Source organism: Papilio polytes, unplaced genomic scaffold (genome assembly GCF_000836215.1).
Source record: "Papilio polytes unplaced genomic scaffold, Ppol_1.0 DF823731.1, whole genome shotgun sequence".
Lineage (NCBI taxonomy): Eukaryota > Metazoa > Arthropoda > Insecta > Lepidoptera > Papilionidae > Papilio > Papilio polytes.
Window position 1 is genome coordinate 5853528 of NW_013525473.1, and position 19059 is coordinate 5872586.

Genomic DNA, 19059 nt, shown 5'->3' on the forward strand with positions numbered 1-19059 from the left:
ATCCAGTGACGTCATTTTAAGCTATCAGAGCCTCTATCAGCCAGTGGTGGAACAGGCCCTAATTGAAAATACAGTCTACAGCATACTTTATTTTTACTTACGGAGAATATTTAGAAAAAATCGATTATTAAAATCGTTTTATAACATCGATTAACTTCTTGTATGTAAAATGGGTGGACCATAAAAAACATTGAGAAATTATGTAAATATTTACTATACCGGGATTCAGACATAAATTTTTTTTTTTTATTCAGGAGGGATAAAAAGGAGAAATAACTTGATTTACGTCACATTTAAAAAACAATTGTGTGCGGAGTTTAGACGTGTAACTTATTATATCTTAACTATATAAAACCCCAAGCATTGGTAACTATGAAAAATGTTTTAACATCTCAGTCGTATGTTTGTATATTCAATTTATAACTATAATTCAACACGACATGTGTACGGAAAAACTTCTAACTTGACATTTTGGAATAAAATTCACATTTAAAAAAATCAAGGTTGCCAACATTGAAATATTGTGAAAAATTTGTATGTTTATATAGTATATACGATTTTTAACCATTTGTGCGTTAACTTGTATGAATTCAATAGAAATTAAATATATTAACATTGATGTTATTCGTGTTTTTTTTTTTGGAATTTAGTCATGAAACACAAACATCTGTATTCAATAAGTAAGCTAACTTATGAAGATAAAATTATTTATAACATTGTTACAATTTCTATTGAATTCGATTGATATAGTTTAAAACTCAATTTTACTTATGTAAAATTTCATTCATTTTTATCGACAAAAAACATAAATTTCTCAATACCAAAATGCAATAAAACACCGTACATTAAGTACAAGTTGGCAACCCTAGAGAAGCAAATTACACGATACTCCCGCATTTCCCATTGGTTAGGGACAAATTTTGTCCCATTTGACGTCCCAATGTCCCATGTGAATAGGACGCGTCTATTCCATTATTCATGTACTGGTTGTTCTGAAGTCCTATTAGGAGTTCAACTAACGCGTTGGACGCGCTTTGGGCGTTTAGTAGCTCGTAGATGACGCAGTTGCACTCCGGCTCCGGGGTCTTGGAGGAGGTGGATGTGGAGGCGGAGGTGGAGGTGGATGTGGAGGCGGAGGCGGAGGTGGAGGCGGAGGCGGGGGAGGCGTGCAGGGGGCAGGTGAGCTGCAGGTTGGTGGGGTACTGCACGGGGATGCCGGAGAGGTGGTTGGCGGCGGCGCGCGCGTAGAACACGCAGCCGTGTCCGTCCGCGTCCGGGTAATTAGGGTTGCCGTTGTGCTGGAAAATTATTATTACGTTTAATATGCATTCACGTAGTGTATTTTATACTGAGAGATTTCTTGCAAGTTTTTTATTATAATTTAAAATATGGCAAGAACTGACAATAACATTCATAAGTCACGTGCTTGTCACATTGACACATTTTGTCGATTTTACAAGCGACATTACTAATCGAAAGTGACTTTGTCTGGAGGGGCAGGTCTCCGGAGAACCTCAGCATGATAAGCTGGTTTTTTTGTATTTAATATAACTAAAACATTAATAAAAATAATGGATAAAAGAAAAAAAAAGAAAATATGTATATTTATAATGGGGCGAAATTTTTGAACGATTAAAGTAACTGGCAACCAATAATTTTGAGTACTGGCTGAATGTGCATCGCATGATAGATGTCAAGACGACGATAAAATGACAGATGACAGTATATATACAAAAGGAACTTATTAATGTAGCACAAGGATTACGCAACAAAAAAAGTATAAACTGTGCAAAAAGTGTACGGACTAAGAGTCTATAGATGTTTTTTTTAAATAAAAATAAAAAGCTTACCCATATGAGTAGTTGTGCGGCTGCCAGCTGTCCCGCAGCTGCGGCTGCGCGCAGTGCGAGTGAGCGGTCGTGTGGTGCGGGGGCGCGGGGCGGGGGAGCGGCCAGCGCTCGCACCAGCGCAGGCAGTTGGCCGCGCGCCGCCGCACTGCGCAGCGCCTCGCCAGACACAGGCCCCTCGCTCGAGGATAGGAACGCACGACGCTCGTACTTCAGACGTATCCATCTGACAAAAAGTTATTAAAATCGATATAATGTTGCACAACACTAGTCCAATCCCACTACTGTTTAGTTTAATAAGAATATCGATATCATGCCGCGCAACACTAGCCCGTATGCGACATTGTTTAGTTTCACTTAGATTCCTATGCTATGGAGGTGCGCACACTACTCGGTTTTTAGTTGTACTAAACAGTTGAATTAGCTATGAAACAATTGACAATCGCTCAACAGTTTACGATAGTTTAATCAAAGGTGTGTCCCCGCCCTTATACGTACTATTTTCATATAAAATTCATTTAAATTTGATATCTTTGTACATTTCTTTACAATACTTTGTATAACATTTTAGTACAATATTTCTATGACGACTATACCTACTTTATATACAGCTGTTGGTCTTCCTTGAAAAAAAAATCACAAGTCTAGGAAAATAGATGTCCCATACTATTAATAGCCATGACTGATATATTTAGATCAATTAGCAAGGTTTATAGAGCAAGAAGCATCTCTTAAGTGTCCCAGACACTGTTACATATAAAATAAAAGAAATATAGAGTACCTCTCCTTGTCCTCGCGCGGCGCGTCGTGTGGGGGGCGGGCGTGCGCGCGCAGCTCCGCCTCCCACACCGCGTTGGCGAGCGCGTTGCCCACGCACACCATCACGCTCACGTAACTCAAACTGTTACACAAAACACTTATTACAAACAATTTGTTAAAATTAAAACATTTATTGAACAGTTAAGATACAAATCTATGGTTATAAAGCTTTTTTGTCCGCGACTCCGTCCGCCTGAGATTAAAAAAAGGCTATGTATTCTACCAGACTATGGAGTACATCTATGGCAAATTTCATCGAGATCCATCCATCCAAACTTCCGCTTTTATAAATATGTTTAATGTTTTTATTTCATATCTACGCGGACAAAGTAGCAGGTCGTAACTACGACCTGCTACTATCAGTCATCAGAGTCATATAGTAAAAAATAAACACACTTTTTATGTAGGTTATCAGAAATCAGAGCATATTATTAAATGATTCTTTTTTTTAATAAAGAGCACTACATTTACGACACGCCATAGACTAATTTGGGTTCTTATTATCCGTCCATGTTTTAGTCTTGATTGTAGGGATTTATAGCTTAACATAAGTGCCCCTTATACAGCTACACTGTGTGTACACCTAGCTTTGCCTAATAATGTATTCAAGGAGAAAGGAACTTGTGTGAAACAAAATATTTAATTCAATTTGATATATATTTTTTTCATTCTTTCCTTTCCCGCATCTGTGAAGTTTTAGCCTTTGTGTGCGTGTTGTCCTATACTAATATTATAAAGAAGATATATTTGTATTTCTGTATACATTGGAATAACTCAAAAACTTTTGAACCAATTTAAAAATTCACCATTAATAAGCTATCATTGAGTACCATAGACTATGTATTTAATTATTTTTAACTTCACGCAAATGAGGTTGCGAAAAACTAGTATAAAATATCATTAAATACAGTATTAAAAATTAAAATAGTTAAATAACTTACGGCCACTCATCAAGATCCAGCGAGCGTACACGCGATATATGCGAGCCAAGGTTCCTGTGCACTCCAGAACATTCTATACAGATCAGAATGCCCAGGTTCAAACTCGCCCAGTCCGGATCTGGAATATTCCATATATTTTATTATTAACTTGAACCAAACACAACAATATTTACTCCACTAAGGATTACATATTACTAAAATTAAAGACTACCGAGAGTAGACCTGCCCCCCTAGACAAATTGACTTTTGACTAGTGATATCGCTAATAGAATCGACGAAAGACAAGAAATGTGTCAAAACGTATGATAATGAATGAAATGAAAAAGATTAGAATAGACCAGAATAACTACCTAATTAATCTGGTCTATTTCAGTCTACCCAACTTTAGTCAACTAGGTACATGCATCCATATTAAAAGATATTAAGGCATTTTCCTACAAATTAGGAGGAGGTATAGGAGGTAGGTGAAGATGAGAGGTGTAGATGTAGATGAAAATGAGAGGTGTAGGTGTAGATGTAGGTAAGAGGTGTAGGTGTAGATGTAGATGAGAGGTGTAGGTGAGAGGTGTAGGTGTAGATGTAGGTGAGAGGTGTAGGTAAGAGGTGTAGGTGAGAGGTGTAGGTGTAGATGTCGGTGAGAGGTGTAGGTGTAGATGTAGGTGAGAGGTGCGTACCGGGCGCGCCGCAGTCGCAGCAGCGGTCGTTGCCGGGCACGCGGCGCACGTACTGCGTGGCGCGCACCAGACCTGTGGAGTTCGCGCCCGTCGGCAGCGGCTGCCGGGACGTCTGTGGGAAATACGACACTATTACTATGACAATAAAGTCCAAAATAGTAGATATTATTCAATAAAGACACAATGTCTTATCAAATAGTAATGACAAATTCCTACATGTGGCTGGTGTATACGCTAAATATATGAATTTTATTTCAATGTTTACATTTTACAACACTGTTTAACAATAGATGGAGCTTATTACACTTATAAAACGAGATGGTGTACTATACAAACATTGTTATTGTAGAGAAAAGTACTAATGGAAAAAATTAGATTACTATGTCTCGTCTATGTATAATTAAGTGTCTTCAGACAAATGTTTTTGCGTGTTTCAGTAATGTAAACTCACCCGTCCCTGCAGCGAGGCGAGTATCTGCGCCTCGACGGCGGCCACCCAGGCGTCCCTCTCCGCGGCGGCCGCGCCCCCGCCCCCCGCACCGCCCCCGCCGCCCGCACACACCTCCCAGCGCCAGCGCTTGCCGTCCAAGCTCACTATTGTGAACTCACACGATGTCGCGCTGTCGCCCTCTACAAATAGTAACCAATCTATACTATTATAAAGAGAAAAGATTTTTAATTTTGGATTTCTATAGTCAATGAAAATAATTAAAAAGCTAGAGAATCGAGTCACATATGCCTTGTTATAATTGTTAATTTCACAATTTTTTAAGAGCAGTAGCTAATCTATAGTAATCTTACTAATATTATAAACAAACTTTCACCTGCGACACGAACTAAAAAAATAAAAGTAGTCTATACCGAATTTCATCAAAATCCTTCCAGCCGTTTATTCGACAAACTCTAACAAACAAACATCCATCCATCCAAACTTTCGCTTTTATAATATAAATAAGATAAGAAGTAAGATGTAAAAGTTTAGATGGATATTTGTAAGAGTTTGCTAAAGAGCTAAACGAATCTCCATAAAAAAATTTATATGAATATTCTAGAATACTTAAGCTACTTTTGTTTTTGTTTTATATCTACGCGGACAGAATCGCGGGCGAAAGTTAGTCATATAATAAAAAATAAACACGCACTTTTTGTTATATAGAATCACAGCATATTGCTAAATAATATTTTTTTAAATAAAAAGCCTTACATTTACGACACGCCATAGACTATTTATTTAATTTAAAAGGGTAAATAAATTAGGAAAACCTACGGAAAGGGACAAAAACTACGAAAACGCGACTTTATTTGTACAAAAATGCCTATTACATTGTTTAAACATTCGGGATACATTATTATGAAAACTGAAAAACTAGCACTCGTCTATTTTTCTGTTTTTGGTGACGTCACCAGAAAACTAAAGGTAACTAGGCATTTAATAAAATGGGCAATTATTTTAAAATGAATAGTGTTCATACCATCATCTCCATCTTTCTTAACGCCGCTGCTCTTCATACGGCGATGTCGTTTCTTGACGTGCGGCGTGTCCTTGTCCGCGCCGTTGCTAGACACCTCCGCCTCCGAAGCCAGTGACTGTCTTGACGCTGGCTCCTTCAACGTGTCGAATGCTGACAGTAACGCTTTGTCTGTCGCCCTCGATGGCTTCTCTTTATAACCTATGAGGAAAAAAGTTAATATGAATTTAATAATTGCTTGAGATTTTATTTATAATAAAATATGAATTTTGATGGTTTGAATATTTTTTTATATTAATTGCTTGAAAAGTTCTTTCGATAAATTAAAAGTTAAGAATTAATAGTTTTAAATAATTGTTATAAAAAAATAAAAAAACTTTTCTAAAATATAAATGTATTTTGTAAATCACAATTTTAGTGAATAAATATTAAAAGTACTTATAGTTTTAGCTAAATATCTTTCTAATATTATAAATGCGATAATTTAAAATGGGTGGATGTTAGAGATACCTCCAGATCATATCAACAGGTCTCGACAGATTTTGGCACAGATGTAAAAAATAATCTCGAAAATCACATAAACTACTAATTTTTTTTTTAACTTAGAAATAGTCTATACTAATATTATACAGAGGTAACATTTGTATTTTTGTACGAATTGAAATAACTCGAAATTACTGGGCCGATATCAAAATTTTCACCATTTTCAATTTTTCACCAGCTTCATGTGCGTGAGTAACATAGGCTATATTGCATTATTTTTTCACGTGGATAAAGTCGCGAGCAACAGCTAGCTAATTATATTATAACTAGCTTTCGCCCGCGACTCCGTCCGCGTGGAATTAAAAAACAAGAAAATCAAGTTGCCTATGTGTTCTACCAAAATAACCTCTACATAAATGCCAAATTTCATTGCGATCTGTCCAGCAGTTTAGTCTACAAACTCTAACAAACATCCATCTATCTAAACTTTCGCATTTATAAAATTACTAGCTTTACTACTACGCTCGCGCGGAATTAAAACAAAAAAAGTTAGTAGACTATGTGTTCTCCCAGACTATCCTCTACATCCGTGCCAAATTTCATCGAAATCCGATCAGGCGTTAAGGCTACAAACTCTAACAAACATCCATCCATCCATCTAAATATTCACATTTATAACATTAATATAAAGTATAATATAGTATAAAATTATATAGTATGATTATTCGGTTAAATACATACCAAGTGACAATCCCCCAATGCTGTCATGTATATCATAGTTGGTGTACCCATTGTACCCCGGCACGGTTGTGATGACGGACTTGGAGCCGCGCGGTTTCTGCCCCGGCACCTTCACGGTCACATACTGCAGAGATATCTCTTTGCCGTTCACATCCTCCATATAATCCTGTAATACATAAATGCATATGCACGTGAAATAAAAAAATGAATTGGTTTAAAATGTGTTGCTAGATAGTTCTTAGTATTGCTAGTGACGAAAAAATCTATTTGTCAATCTACAATCGGGCAAATTGGTGGTGTCCCATCTTAAAGGTTACATTTGGAAACGAGATGCGGAACAACAATGAATAGAATTCAGCTTAAATGTGCTTGTACAAAAAAGCATGTTATTGATACACAAAAATCATACTAAATTTGTTACTACTTACATGTAAACTAGGATGATACGTGAGCCTTCCATCATCACATAACGTCACATACTTCTTTTTCCATTCTTTATTTAGCGCTTTACTGCTTTTCTTGTACAAATATCCTTGCTTCAGAGGAATCGCTCTACCGGACCCCAACTCCCCATTCTTCAGTCTATCATCACCTTTCTTTGAAGGTGTGAACAAGTTCGATCTTCTCCGCGACTTTCTCGATGTTGTCGGAGTAGACGAGGGTGTGGGGAGATCTTTTTGGTCTTTTCCCGGATGCAGATTATCCAGGCAGTGTGGCGCTGTGAACTTGACGTTGTTATTCTCTGTTGCGATGGAGACGAGGCCTGATGACGAGCCATGGCTGCCGAGGGAGTTGCCCCACCGGGAGGAGCTGTCGGAACCATTCGTGCTATGGATCTCGACCACGTGGGTGGATGAAATGCCGCTGCTGTTGGAAGACGCATCGAAGGAGGATGCGCCTCTGTGTAAATGATGCGATGACGCTGAGAGTGTGTGATGACCTCGTGGTAGCGAATCCTGGAATTGAAATTGTGCATTTATAAAATAACAATGCTATACAATGCATTATAGATAAGACATTTACGTCTAGTTATTACTACGAAAAATTATTGACAGTTTTTAAAAACTCAAAACCTCACAGTCTTGGTCTAATTATGACTAAAAATTCAAGTCCCGTTTGAAGACAGGAAGTAGCTCGTCATCTAAACTAAGGAAATCCTGAATTACGTAATTTTACTTACATATTTGTGTTACTTAGTTAACTAAGAGTTCCTTCAATTTAACCTCTATCATATTCCCATGGATAATAAAAATGCAAGAAATTAAAAAAAAATACGTGTCACGTATTGATGTTTCACATAACTTTATGACGTCACAAGTTCTATTACGATAACTCTATCAATACTATAGTAACCTGCATTCGATATCAATGACAGATAAGAGAATCTATTACCACGGAGGGACGGCAGGGGAGGGACGTCGTGACAAATCGGGCCGTATCTATAGTTACCGATGTCTCATTCAATACGCCATTTCAATGCCGATTGAATGCAATTATTATGCAAATTATACGGAAATATCGAGTAAACATAACTACGTGATCTATTGAGGAAAATGAGACAATCAAATTTTAATATTAGTAGACCACTGAAATGGTAAAAAATCAGAGAAAAATGGTGCACATCCAATTTCTAAACGATTTCCAAAAAGAAGAAAATTCTCAATTCGTCTGTATGTTGTTTTTTTTTTGTTTCTTTCATTTAGATAGCCAAGTTCAAAATCATTGCAGTGCATGATCTTTTATGTTAGTTTTATATATTACTGTAAGTTTTTTTTAAACATTCTTTGATTAAAATAAAATGATTACTTTCTGATCTGATCATACTGTATTAGTATTTTTAGTTATTACTAGCTTTCGCCCGCGACTCCGTGCGTGTTGAATTAAAAAAAAACAAAAGTGAGCAGCCATTTAGCCTACAAACTCTGACTAACATCCATCCATCCATCTAAACTTTCGCATTTATGATATTAGTAAGAAGTAAGTTTTTAAACCAGTTCACCTTGAACTCAATCCAAATAACATTGATGTGTTTAAAACACATGTTATCTTCATTTTGTTACACCTTGGACTGATTATGTTACATTATGCAACATACCATTTACTTTCAGCATTTACATGCATGGTTAGTCTATCCACCTGTCTCTTTCAGATGTACCCATTCCATCCTATTACCATCTCTTTCTAAATAGGTCAAAGATACATGAACTTCTATAATTTCATGTTAAATGCATTCAACGGAAGTTAAGGCAACATCCTGGTTGCTGATAAAAGTAACAAGGGACTTACTTTCATTATCACAGCCATATCCTTACAACAATATGTCTAAATTATGAATAAGGCTAAAAACCATACAAATATAAATGCTAAAGCTGGGAAAAGTTTGTAACTATACGGGCCTACAATGGCTTGAAGCAATGAATTTTGTCACAGATACAGAATATAGTCTGATAGAACAAATTGGCTACTATTTTTGTTATATAAATCCACAGACAGTAATGTGCTAAAGTTAGTATTTGAATTGTTATAGCAATAAATTATTTACTTAAATAACTACAAGTTTATATTATCACATGAAAAAACTATGAATTGTCTACATGATTAGTTGATTTTCAAGTTTTTTATGTGATAAAATTCCAATGTAATAATAATGGACAGAATAAAAAAACTTGATTACAATAAAAGCTTGTTTACTTTGAAACACCAGCTATGAATTTTTTTCCTGTTCATATACTTTCTTACTACTTCTAGCTGTATGACACTGCATCTTCAAACCCTTTTCTAATAAAGGGTCAACATATCATCTTTTATGCACACAATCCATCCATACATCTTACTAATATTATAAATGTAAACATTTAGATGGATGGATGTTTGGTTTAGTTTGTAGCCTAAACGGCTGAATGGATTTCGAAGACATTTGGTATAGATGTAGAGCATAGTCTGGAAGAACACAAAGGCTATTCACTTTTGTTTTTGTCAAGAGTATGCAAATGGAGTATAAAAATATTTGGAGTATAAAGATAATTTAGAAAGCTAGTATAAAAATAATTTTACTCTCATTATAGCCACAAACACTAAAATTTTGATTATATGTGTAGGATAGAAGCAGGAACAGACAATTCAGGTCAATTAAGTTCCTGCCACCACTGATAACAACTATGCAGAGAATTCTGACAATTGTTAGAATTCACAAAAATATTCTGCTAAAACATATCATGTGTTTAACTATGTTATACTGTTTATAAAGATATTTTTAAAAAGAGTAATTGTTTTTTATTTTTTTATTTTATAGACCTTTAATTATAACATGATTATCATAGTTATCAGAAAAATAATAACTACATGATATCATTTTTAGTATCAATTTTTACAGTGCGTTATAGTAAATGTATTATAATGTTTTTACCATCGATGTGTAGTCGTGTGTTATGCATTTTAAATGCTCACCTTGTACAAAAATGAAGAGTGATTATGGCTGGGTGAGTTGGCAAGAGGCTGCGGAGTGACCGGCCTGGAGCCTGCCAGGCACTGAGACGATGCCGACAGCCTCGTCCCCACGATCTTCTGACACGCTACAAATAAAAAAAAACACTCCAAATCACCACACACATACAAATGCCCCCATTACAAAAACAACACAATTCAATACAATCACTATTTTTAATTCGAAACACGAACTCGAACGGTGAAATTCACGCACATTCAAATTTAGCAGATTTTCGACGGTCGCGCTCCTCGGCTCTTTGGATGTTGTAGCACGAACTGCGACGCCTCAGGCTCGATATCGGCGACAAGTTGGATTTAAATATAAGCGTCTTATCCATATCTCCATTCAGAAATTCAAGCTGTTATTGCAAAAAATTTGAACGCAACAATCCGCAGTCCGGTTTAACGACGCGTCGATGTCAAAAATGTAAACAATAGCGCGAGTGAACAGTGAACGAAAACGAACGGAACGACCGCACCGCTGCGGGTCGGTGTTGCCACTGCGTGCGCTCGATCCTCCCCGCAGCGAGCGTCCGATATCATCGAGCAAGCTATCTATGCACGCACGCAAAACAATCTGTAGTCGCCGGAAAAAACGTAATTGTACTAAACTATTATAATGAAATAGGGATAATAGTTAATCAATGGGCTAGTTACTTTGTCCTAATTTTAGAAGAAATGTTTTCGAACAGTCAACAAAGTTTTTTACGGGAGACAGGTTTTAGAATACCAATTATTTATGTAAAGGTACTTACCATCTTGGAACACCCGTTCGACATTTAAGCCGTACGTCGCACACGTTTCGTAGTAAGAACATCTTCGCAGTTCATTCGTCATCTTACGAGCTCGGTTATCGTCTACTACTCGTGGACTACTTTCACTTATGGCATCTGGAATGGTAAGTGATGATTTAATAGGATCGGAACATGAGATACTATAAAATTATGTTTTTTTGATTCAATCATTAAAAATGCAAGCAATTATAATGTAACTTGTAGTTACACTGACCTTGAGTTCCGACCAGTATTATTGGAATTTCCGCCGAATTCCTATAATGAGACATTTTATTGAAGTACGTCGAAACTGTTTTGTAACTAATTTCGTTTTCAAGACTAAACACGAAGATCACCGCATCCACCCAGGCTGTAAACTGTAACAAACAAAAATAACTTTACGTTACATACGTACGTTTTACAGTTTTTTTTTTAGTTTTGTACTATTTGATATATAGAGACTTTTCGCAAAAGAAAAAACGCACCCTACTTTTGTCGCTAAAATCACGAGGGGTGGTTCGTACAAACGTGGGGGTTTGTTAAGTAAAGGGTTAAGTTACGTAGATTAAATGTGACTACTAACATGATTAATATTGTGTCAGAAAATTAGCAAAAGAAAATGTCTGAAACAGTTTTATATCAAAACATTGCAGGTTTTCGCAAGAATTTTCTTCTAACTAATATAAATTTACTCAAGCTGATAGCTGACAAACTGTATGAATAACTCAGATTCCACTTGAATGGCAGTGCGTAGGAGGGTGTCACCCTTTTATTATGAACAACAATTGAGTATAGAAGACTCGTCACTCAGGAGAACATTACACCTAGGAAAAACTAAAGTATGAAATATTCAAATTATTTACAACTTGAAGAAACCGTTAAAAGAAATGATACAGATGTAACGAATAGCTATACAATTTAAATTCATAAACGATTTCATAAAAAAATATGTATGTTCAAAGAAATAAATGATTAAGAAGCGTTAGTCGTTTTGAGTGCGAGCATAAAAAAAGATGCTTTTTTGCTATTTTTACTCAAGTTACAATAATTTGATAAATTTTAACATTACAAGCAATATGTATGTTAAAAATACCTTAATTCACTTATTTGAGTTAAAATTGGTCAAAAAGTCGCAGTTTTTCTAAAATAGTAAATAGACTTGTATCTCTCCTCTTTGTTTTTTTATATTTTCAACACGCATATGATGATGTGGTACTGTCAAAAAAGTCTAATTTCAGTTGCAAGCATGACCATCACATTTTTTAGATATTCACTAAAGAGGGCAATTACAGTATGCCCAGTAAGATAACTTCACTTATCGTACGCAACACAAGTATATCTTGATTTAAATAATTAATAGTTTCCTACATTACGTTTTCAGTTTATTTACACACGTACAATTTATCGCTTTATTATCTCCAGAAAAACCAAAAGACTAGGAAACTTGTATAAAAATTTTACAATAAACAATGAAACTTTCTTAACGCTTACCGTTCGATATGTACATTTCACAACAGTTTGAATATTTACATAACTTGTTACTTGAACAATGTTTAAAAAATCGAATAAAGGATAAATAATGTAGGGTAGCGTGTAGGGCAGAGCTCTGACGGCGACTGGGCGGGCGGGCGGCTCGGCCAGATACCGCGAAACCTTCGACATTTCCATTTCACTCGCACAAACCGAACATACGCTTGTGAATGAGACAGGTTCACTGCATGCATTTATTCCCGAACCTTGCAATTCAACATATACATTATGTACATTTTCACTGTAAATGCACATGTAATAAACTGGCTGAATATTGGTAGAGTAGATATCTCTAACTACTCCTGGGGAAATACGCAAGCATTTTACGTAGAGTTACAAGTCTTTATGAATTTTGCAATAACAATTGAGCATAAAGTTCGTTTTTTTTAATCATAGTGTTTATGAAGTAACAGAAATAACTGTATATAAAATTATAATCTCGGGTCGATTAAGTATATATTTAGATCAAATTATAGATCGTGACCTATTCCTACAATGTTGAGTTTTTACCCTATTTAAAATACCATAGTCAGCGATAGTAGCACTATTATAAGATCAATACAAAGATAAACTCGTGTACATTCTTTATTGAACGGTTTTTACGATTCTGGTGATAGTGTATCAAAGAATTATGTCATTTCAGGCCATTGAAAAAACATTTTAATCATAATTATAATGTAACAACGTGGACCGATTTAAAAACCTTGCCACAATGTTAAAATAATAAAATATTAATTAAAAGATAAATAAACTAACAAAAGAATCCTTTTCAAATTACACTCCAATGCAAATTTTTAATTTTACTTAGTACCGTGGAGATATGGTGATCTTTATTCTAAATTTTGAATGATGTAATAAAAATGAAAGTTGAAAGTCCAACCAGATTCAAGTACTATGCGTCAATCTTAACATTCGATGGTTCTATGTTGCATTCAATAAGTTATTTGTTATTTATTGTTCACTTATTTGTTATTTATTGTACACTAGCCTTAAATTTTATCAAAATCCGTTCAGCCGTTTAGGCTATAAACTCTAACAAACATCGATCCTACCATCTAAACTTTCGCATTTATAATATTAGTATGATTTATTGAAAAAATACTACAAGATTATATTTCTAGTGAATCACGATAAGATTGGCAAAAACCTAAGTATTGATAAAAATTACTTATCTTTATATACGCAAGAATGCCTGAACATACGCAACAATTTAGAGGTTAGTAATAGATGATGGATCCCTAATTTTAGTTAAGTTTATTTTATTTACATGGAAATAATAAAAACATATAGATCTTCTTCGCATTAGTCAAAAGAGTTACAAGTACTTTAAACTAAAAAGTAAATTGAACATTCTTCAATATCAATGGCTAGAGTTAGGAAACGAAATTACTAGGAAATAATTGAACTGTGAAGTTTGCGTGCAACACGTTGTAGTCTTGACATTCGTCGTAATTTTTATAACGACCGAGTTTAGACATACCAGACCAAAGTACTGAACGTTCATTGCCCATTTTAACTGAAGTTGTCGCCATCAAATCTGTAAGTCCACATAAAACTGTTTAGCAGTTGTGTGGATCTTTCACGTGATATGAACCAACTTGTTAATGCAATTAGTACGAAGTTGAAGTTTCAGTTATTTAAGAGAGGACTTAAGAAACCAAAACTCTCGAAAATAAGTTTTTTTTACTAGCATTTTGTTGGTCCCCGAGATTTGTCTACACTTCTTTGTTAAGGGTAGTAATCTCCAATTTCCTATGAGTTAATTTTGATTATTAACTAGTGAAACTGTTGATCGAAGCGTACGATTTGAATAATTGCAGTAATAACTCGAGACTGGTGTGGCCGTTGTGCAGAGGAAGCGCCCGCTGCGTGCGTGCGGCGCGGCGTCAGCTAGCGCGATCTCAATTATTCCGTCATTGTTCCGCGCCATTCCTCTCGTTACCTCCTCCGAGTATTGTTCCCAAAATAAACTTTTATACGTTCGCATATAATTTGCTAACTGTTCCGGTGCATTGTGCTATTGTTTTCTTGTTCGAAGTATTGTTTTGGCTATCGGTTAAAAATTTTTTGTTTTACAAAAAATTTGCAAAATATTTACAGAGTTTACTAAACATAAGAAAAAATCTCCACCTCTTTTCAATAATAATAATAATGTAATTGGCGTATACGTATGGTCAATTAAAAAATTCTAGTAGCTTTTAAATTCCAAAGCTTCGTCAATGTGTTTGTTTTTAATTCAGGATCGCTAAAACATTTAAATCATCTAAACACAGGCTTAGATTATCATATAGTACTTATACCAACTCATCTGCAGTCTACTCAACGTGCACGTCCTCACGATAGCTTGAGCACATCGACGAGACCGATTCGATGCTTTTGTTGTCTGGTTATAAGTAATCGAGAACAGGTTTTCAAGCCCCCGCAAGGCTAGGGTGCCAGCCGAACAAAAGAACTCGAGTTATCTATACTGTTACTTGTTTTGTTCACTACTTTTTTTAACCAGCATGAATAGGGTTGAGAATACTACTTGAATAGGTAACTTAATACCGAAACGTGATCCTTGCGATGTTAAAACAAATGTATTGTTGGACTTAACCACCGCGGCAATATAACGTATGTGCGTAGTTATTTAGTTGTCCGACTTCCGTTAACCGAATCAATGAAAACAATCAATCGCGACTGGTTTTAGTACAATTACGCTAACAAATCATATTTGTCACTTGTAAGTCTTCATTATTGACGTCAAATCAAAACCGTATACTGAATCTGAATCTTTATTGACATATGATTGGTGTTTTGTATTGATATGATAAAAAATATGTAAAATATTTTTACAATATAAATTCATAGTAAAAAAACACATGAGTAAAATAAGACTCACAAATTCCTCTGGGATTTCAGAAAATAAAACGGAGTGCGTAATTATGGTCTAATTAAACATCCGAATTCTAATTAAATTGTCTCCGGCCGGCTGAGTTGGTACGATTGTCTAAATGGTATTCGCACATAGCGAGTTGCATAATTTTAAACCTTATGTCCTTGTGCATAAATGCAAAATGTATTTTAAACAATACTTGGAATGATGGCAAGGGAACTTTATGAGTTAATTTTCTTGAAAACAGCAGCGAAGTACCAATGTTACATTCCTAAGTTCATCAATATCGTAATCAGGAGATTTATACAATAACATGAGTTTATATAAAAATCGTACACATTAAATGTTAAATTTACCACAAATTAGGGCAAACTTATAGTGACGACACATAGACCGAATGAAATTTGAGGGCTGCAATAATTATCAACGAATGAATGATTTTATAACAGAAGTCAAAATATATCCATATTCTTTACATAGTGACAGATGTTTTTACAAAAAAAAATATTTAATTGCTTTACTGATAGAATGTTATCAATCAGAAATACTGAATAGGTTTTAATACAACAGCATTTCTTGTTATATTAAAGACTCCAGTCGATGTCATGGAAATAAAATATAAATTATTTCTACCACGCTTCTGGAGTGTAGTTTAATAAATTCAGTTCGGTGACATCAACATGACAAAAAAACTTAAACCAGTGAAGTTAAGCTATAAAACAAAATGGCGCCTAAGTTAAAAACAAGTGCTCGAGTACTTTACAAATTCCCTAGACATCGTTTCTTACTTAAGTGGGACAAATCAGGGAAAATCCGAAATGGGAAACCCGATTTTATCGAGTTACAAAACTTTTCAAGCAACGCTGTTGGGGTCGATAATGTGTTGATAGAGGGCGCAGTAGAAATGAATGTCACAGGATGTTCTAGAACATTTTAAAATTATGTTCAGTAATCTCCGTAAATCAACACGTCTCTTGACTAGCCGTTAATTGATACCCATTGGTTTTGCTTCAGTGTAGCTTTGAAAGTGGCTTATGGTACTGAACATATCAATTTATATTTTTAATTAGACTACATAAAATCGGATCAAGTGATTTTCAATACACATATATTTTGAAGCCAATGTATCTGTTTATAAGTCGTGTACATAACATTGAATATTAAATCTACGTAGGTATGTATTGGAAACTGGTTTAACTGAACCATTGGAATTCTAAACGTATTGATAAACATAAAAACACGTGTACCGAGAAACTTGTTCTAAGACATATCGACAAATATGAATTTATATTAGAGAAAATAGCTGGGGCCCACAAAACTAATAATTAATTTTTCAAGATCATATTATTCAAAATAATCCCAATTAAATCTCAAATACGAATATAAATATCAAAAATAAAATAGGTTAGTACAAAAAGATTCAAACTTCATGCCAGCTTGATATGCAAGCGGAGATAAACGTACCGTTCTACCGCATTATGGGCGTTCTGTTCAACAGTTCGAACAAAATTGGTGGCTACCATAAAGTTTGGCTAACACTATACAAATAAGAACGGACATATCAAGTTGCTCCTCGCACTTGTGTTTAAAAATAATTAATAATTTGACATTATATTATATTAATTAGTAAAACATATTGCAAAATATGCTTTGTATGTTATGACGCTTCATATCAAAGCATCAAGCATTATTCAAAGAATAAATAAGCTGAAGTGGCAGAAACGTAATCATTGTATGGTTCACAAAGACGATGACCGATATGATACTAAGATTTTAGCAGTAGTCATTGAAAAAAAAAATATCTAGACTGCATTATCGACGAATAAGTCAATTTTAAAAGAATTTGTACACGAAGACAAAAGTTAAGCTCGTTAGCGAGGAGCCGCGAATTTTATTATTTGAATTCGGAACACGATCTTTATTCGAAAGATGAACTCCGCGTTCCATTATGTCTTCAAATATTTGACCTTCGCCGACGCGACTTTGTAACTGAATAATACGTAACAAGTTTTTAGGGTTCCCACTTACAAAATGATCATTCCTTACAGCAAATGTGAACATTATGAAGCCTGTTGTAGCTATCTCGCACATTTAAAAAATGCTTCTAAACTAAAAAATATCGTCTGTAATTTTTTTAATGAATTGAAATTATTGCAAATATAAAAAGAAATATTAAAGAAAAATCATATGGAATTCATTTAATCTTGATTCACACACAAGCGTGACCTTTGCGTATGCCAAAAAAATAACGGCTGTCATTTGAAAATAGACTTCAACTATCCTACGTCATCTCATTTTGCTATGAACATTTTTTTATTTAATTGTTGATATATCTTTATTACATTTATCAGGTTATCAGTTCTTCTAAGGAAATATGATGAATTAAAAAGTTTACGTGGTAATGGAGATTTGAATACCGGAAGTTGATAATTTAGTTAAAGGTTTTTATTGTCAGTAAATTACAAATAATCGATAGATATCTTTTTTATTGGAAGTATCATTTAATTGTTTATCTTTTCTTTCTATTTTATAGTCCTTTAATATGTTTTAAACATGTAGGCAGGTAAATTTTCAAAAGATAAAATATTATTATTTAATAAACACAAAAACGAATAAGAAATTTTAAAATAAATCTATCGTTTATCATAATATTCAATATGAGAGGAGCTCGTCTGCCATTTGCTTTGGAATTATTCATAAATTCCCGCGCAAATCTGGTCGCCGGCAACACTTGTGCTGTTTGCGAACATAACAGTTCAAAGATTAAAAATATTAAAGCATCTGACAAAGAATCGTTAAGGGTCAATTAAATCCGTCTGTATTAATTTTCTTGGTCTTTGTTATATTAAATAATCAATGTTAGATAGTTAAATCCAACTTAATAGCTTAAACTATTAAAAAACAAAGCAAAATAATTTTCTTTTCTTAGTTTTAGGTATTTTAATAATAACTAAATAAAGAATAAAATATTTTATACTCTACGCTCTAGCTTAGAAAGGTCGGCGTCCAATGATACGATCATAATTGAGTCTTTGATAGCTTACACTTTATGCTATTAAAAACGCAGACAAAAACTATTTAGCCATCAAACAGTACAAAAGCAGTTCAATTTAAATTTAATATTACTCTATCTAGCAGCAAAATTGTTTTAAAATTTTCATCAAAGTAAATGTTGCATTCAATTTTTATGGACTAGACGTAAAGCTTGTAAAATTATCTCAATATTTGTATAATGCTCTTTCGTATTATTCTACGTTACGTTGTACAAAAGTTTGAAATAATTATAATAACTTTTCTAATAATTCTTTGGTTATATGTTTTAATAAATATTTCTACACATCTTTGAAAGTTTCATAAAGGAACCAAATAACTAGTAGAGTATAGTATATATTATCTGTGGTAACTAACTTGTCAAGTTTTG

The 19059-nt window shown here is 34.4% G+C and overlaps 1 protein-coding gene across 3 annotated transcripts in view; it reads right to left on the reverse strand.

Annotated features, from left to right (window-relative positions):
* Positions 1–761: 761 nt before the first annotated feature.
* Positions 762–19059, reverse strand: part of LOC106103699 (centaurin-gamma-1A) — a 140326-nt gene continuing 122028 nt past the window's right edge. For 2 of the 3 annotated variants that reach the window (XM_013283528.1, XM_013283529.1), the window contains exons 4-15: positions 11469–11610; positions 11216–11350; positions 10422–10546; positions 7403–7930; positions 6975–7140; positions 5754–5951; positions 4733–4911; positions 4282–4393; positions 3608–3725; positions 2629–2748; positions 1851–2073; positions 762–1298 (exon numbers count right to left, since the gene is read on the reverse strand). In XM_013283528.1, the coding sequence (XP_013138982.1) occupies positions 879–1298; positions 1851–2073; positions 2629–2748; positions 3608–3725; positions 4282–4393; positions 4733–4911; positions 5754–5951; positions 6975–7140; positions 7403–7930; positions 10422–10546; positions 11216–11350; positions 11469–11610 (2466 nt within the window). In that variant the 3' untranslated portion in view covers positions 762–878. Of the gene's footprint in view, positions 1299–1850; positions 2074–2628; positions 2749–3607; positions 3726–4281; positions 4394–4732; positions 4912–5753; positions 5952–6974; positions 7141–7402; positions 7931–10421; positions 10547–10674; positions 10938–11215; positions 11351–11468; positions 11611–19059 lie in introns of those variants that run through there. The other variant, XM_013283530.1, reaches the window with a different exon arrangement.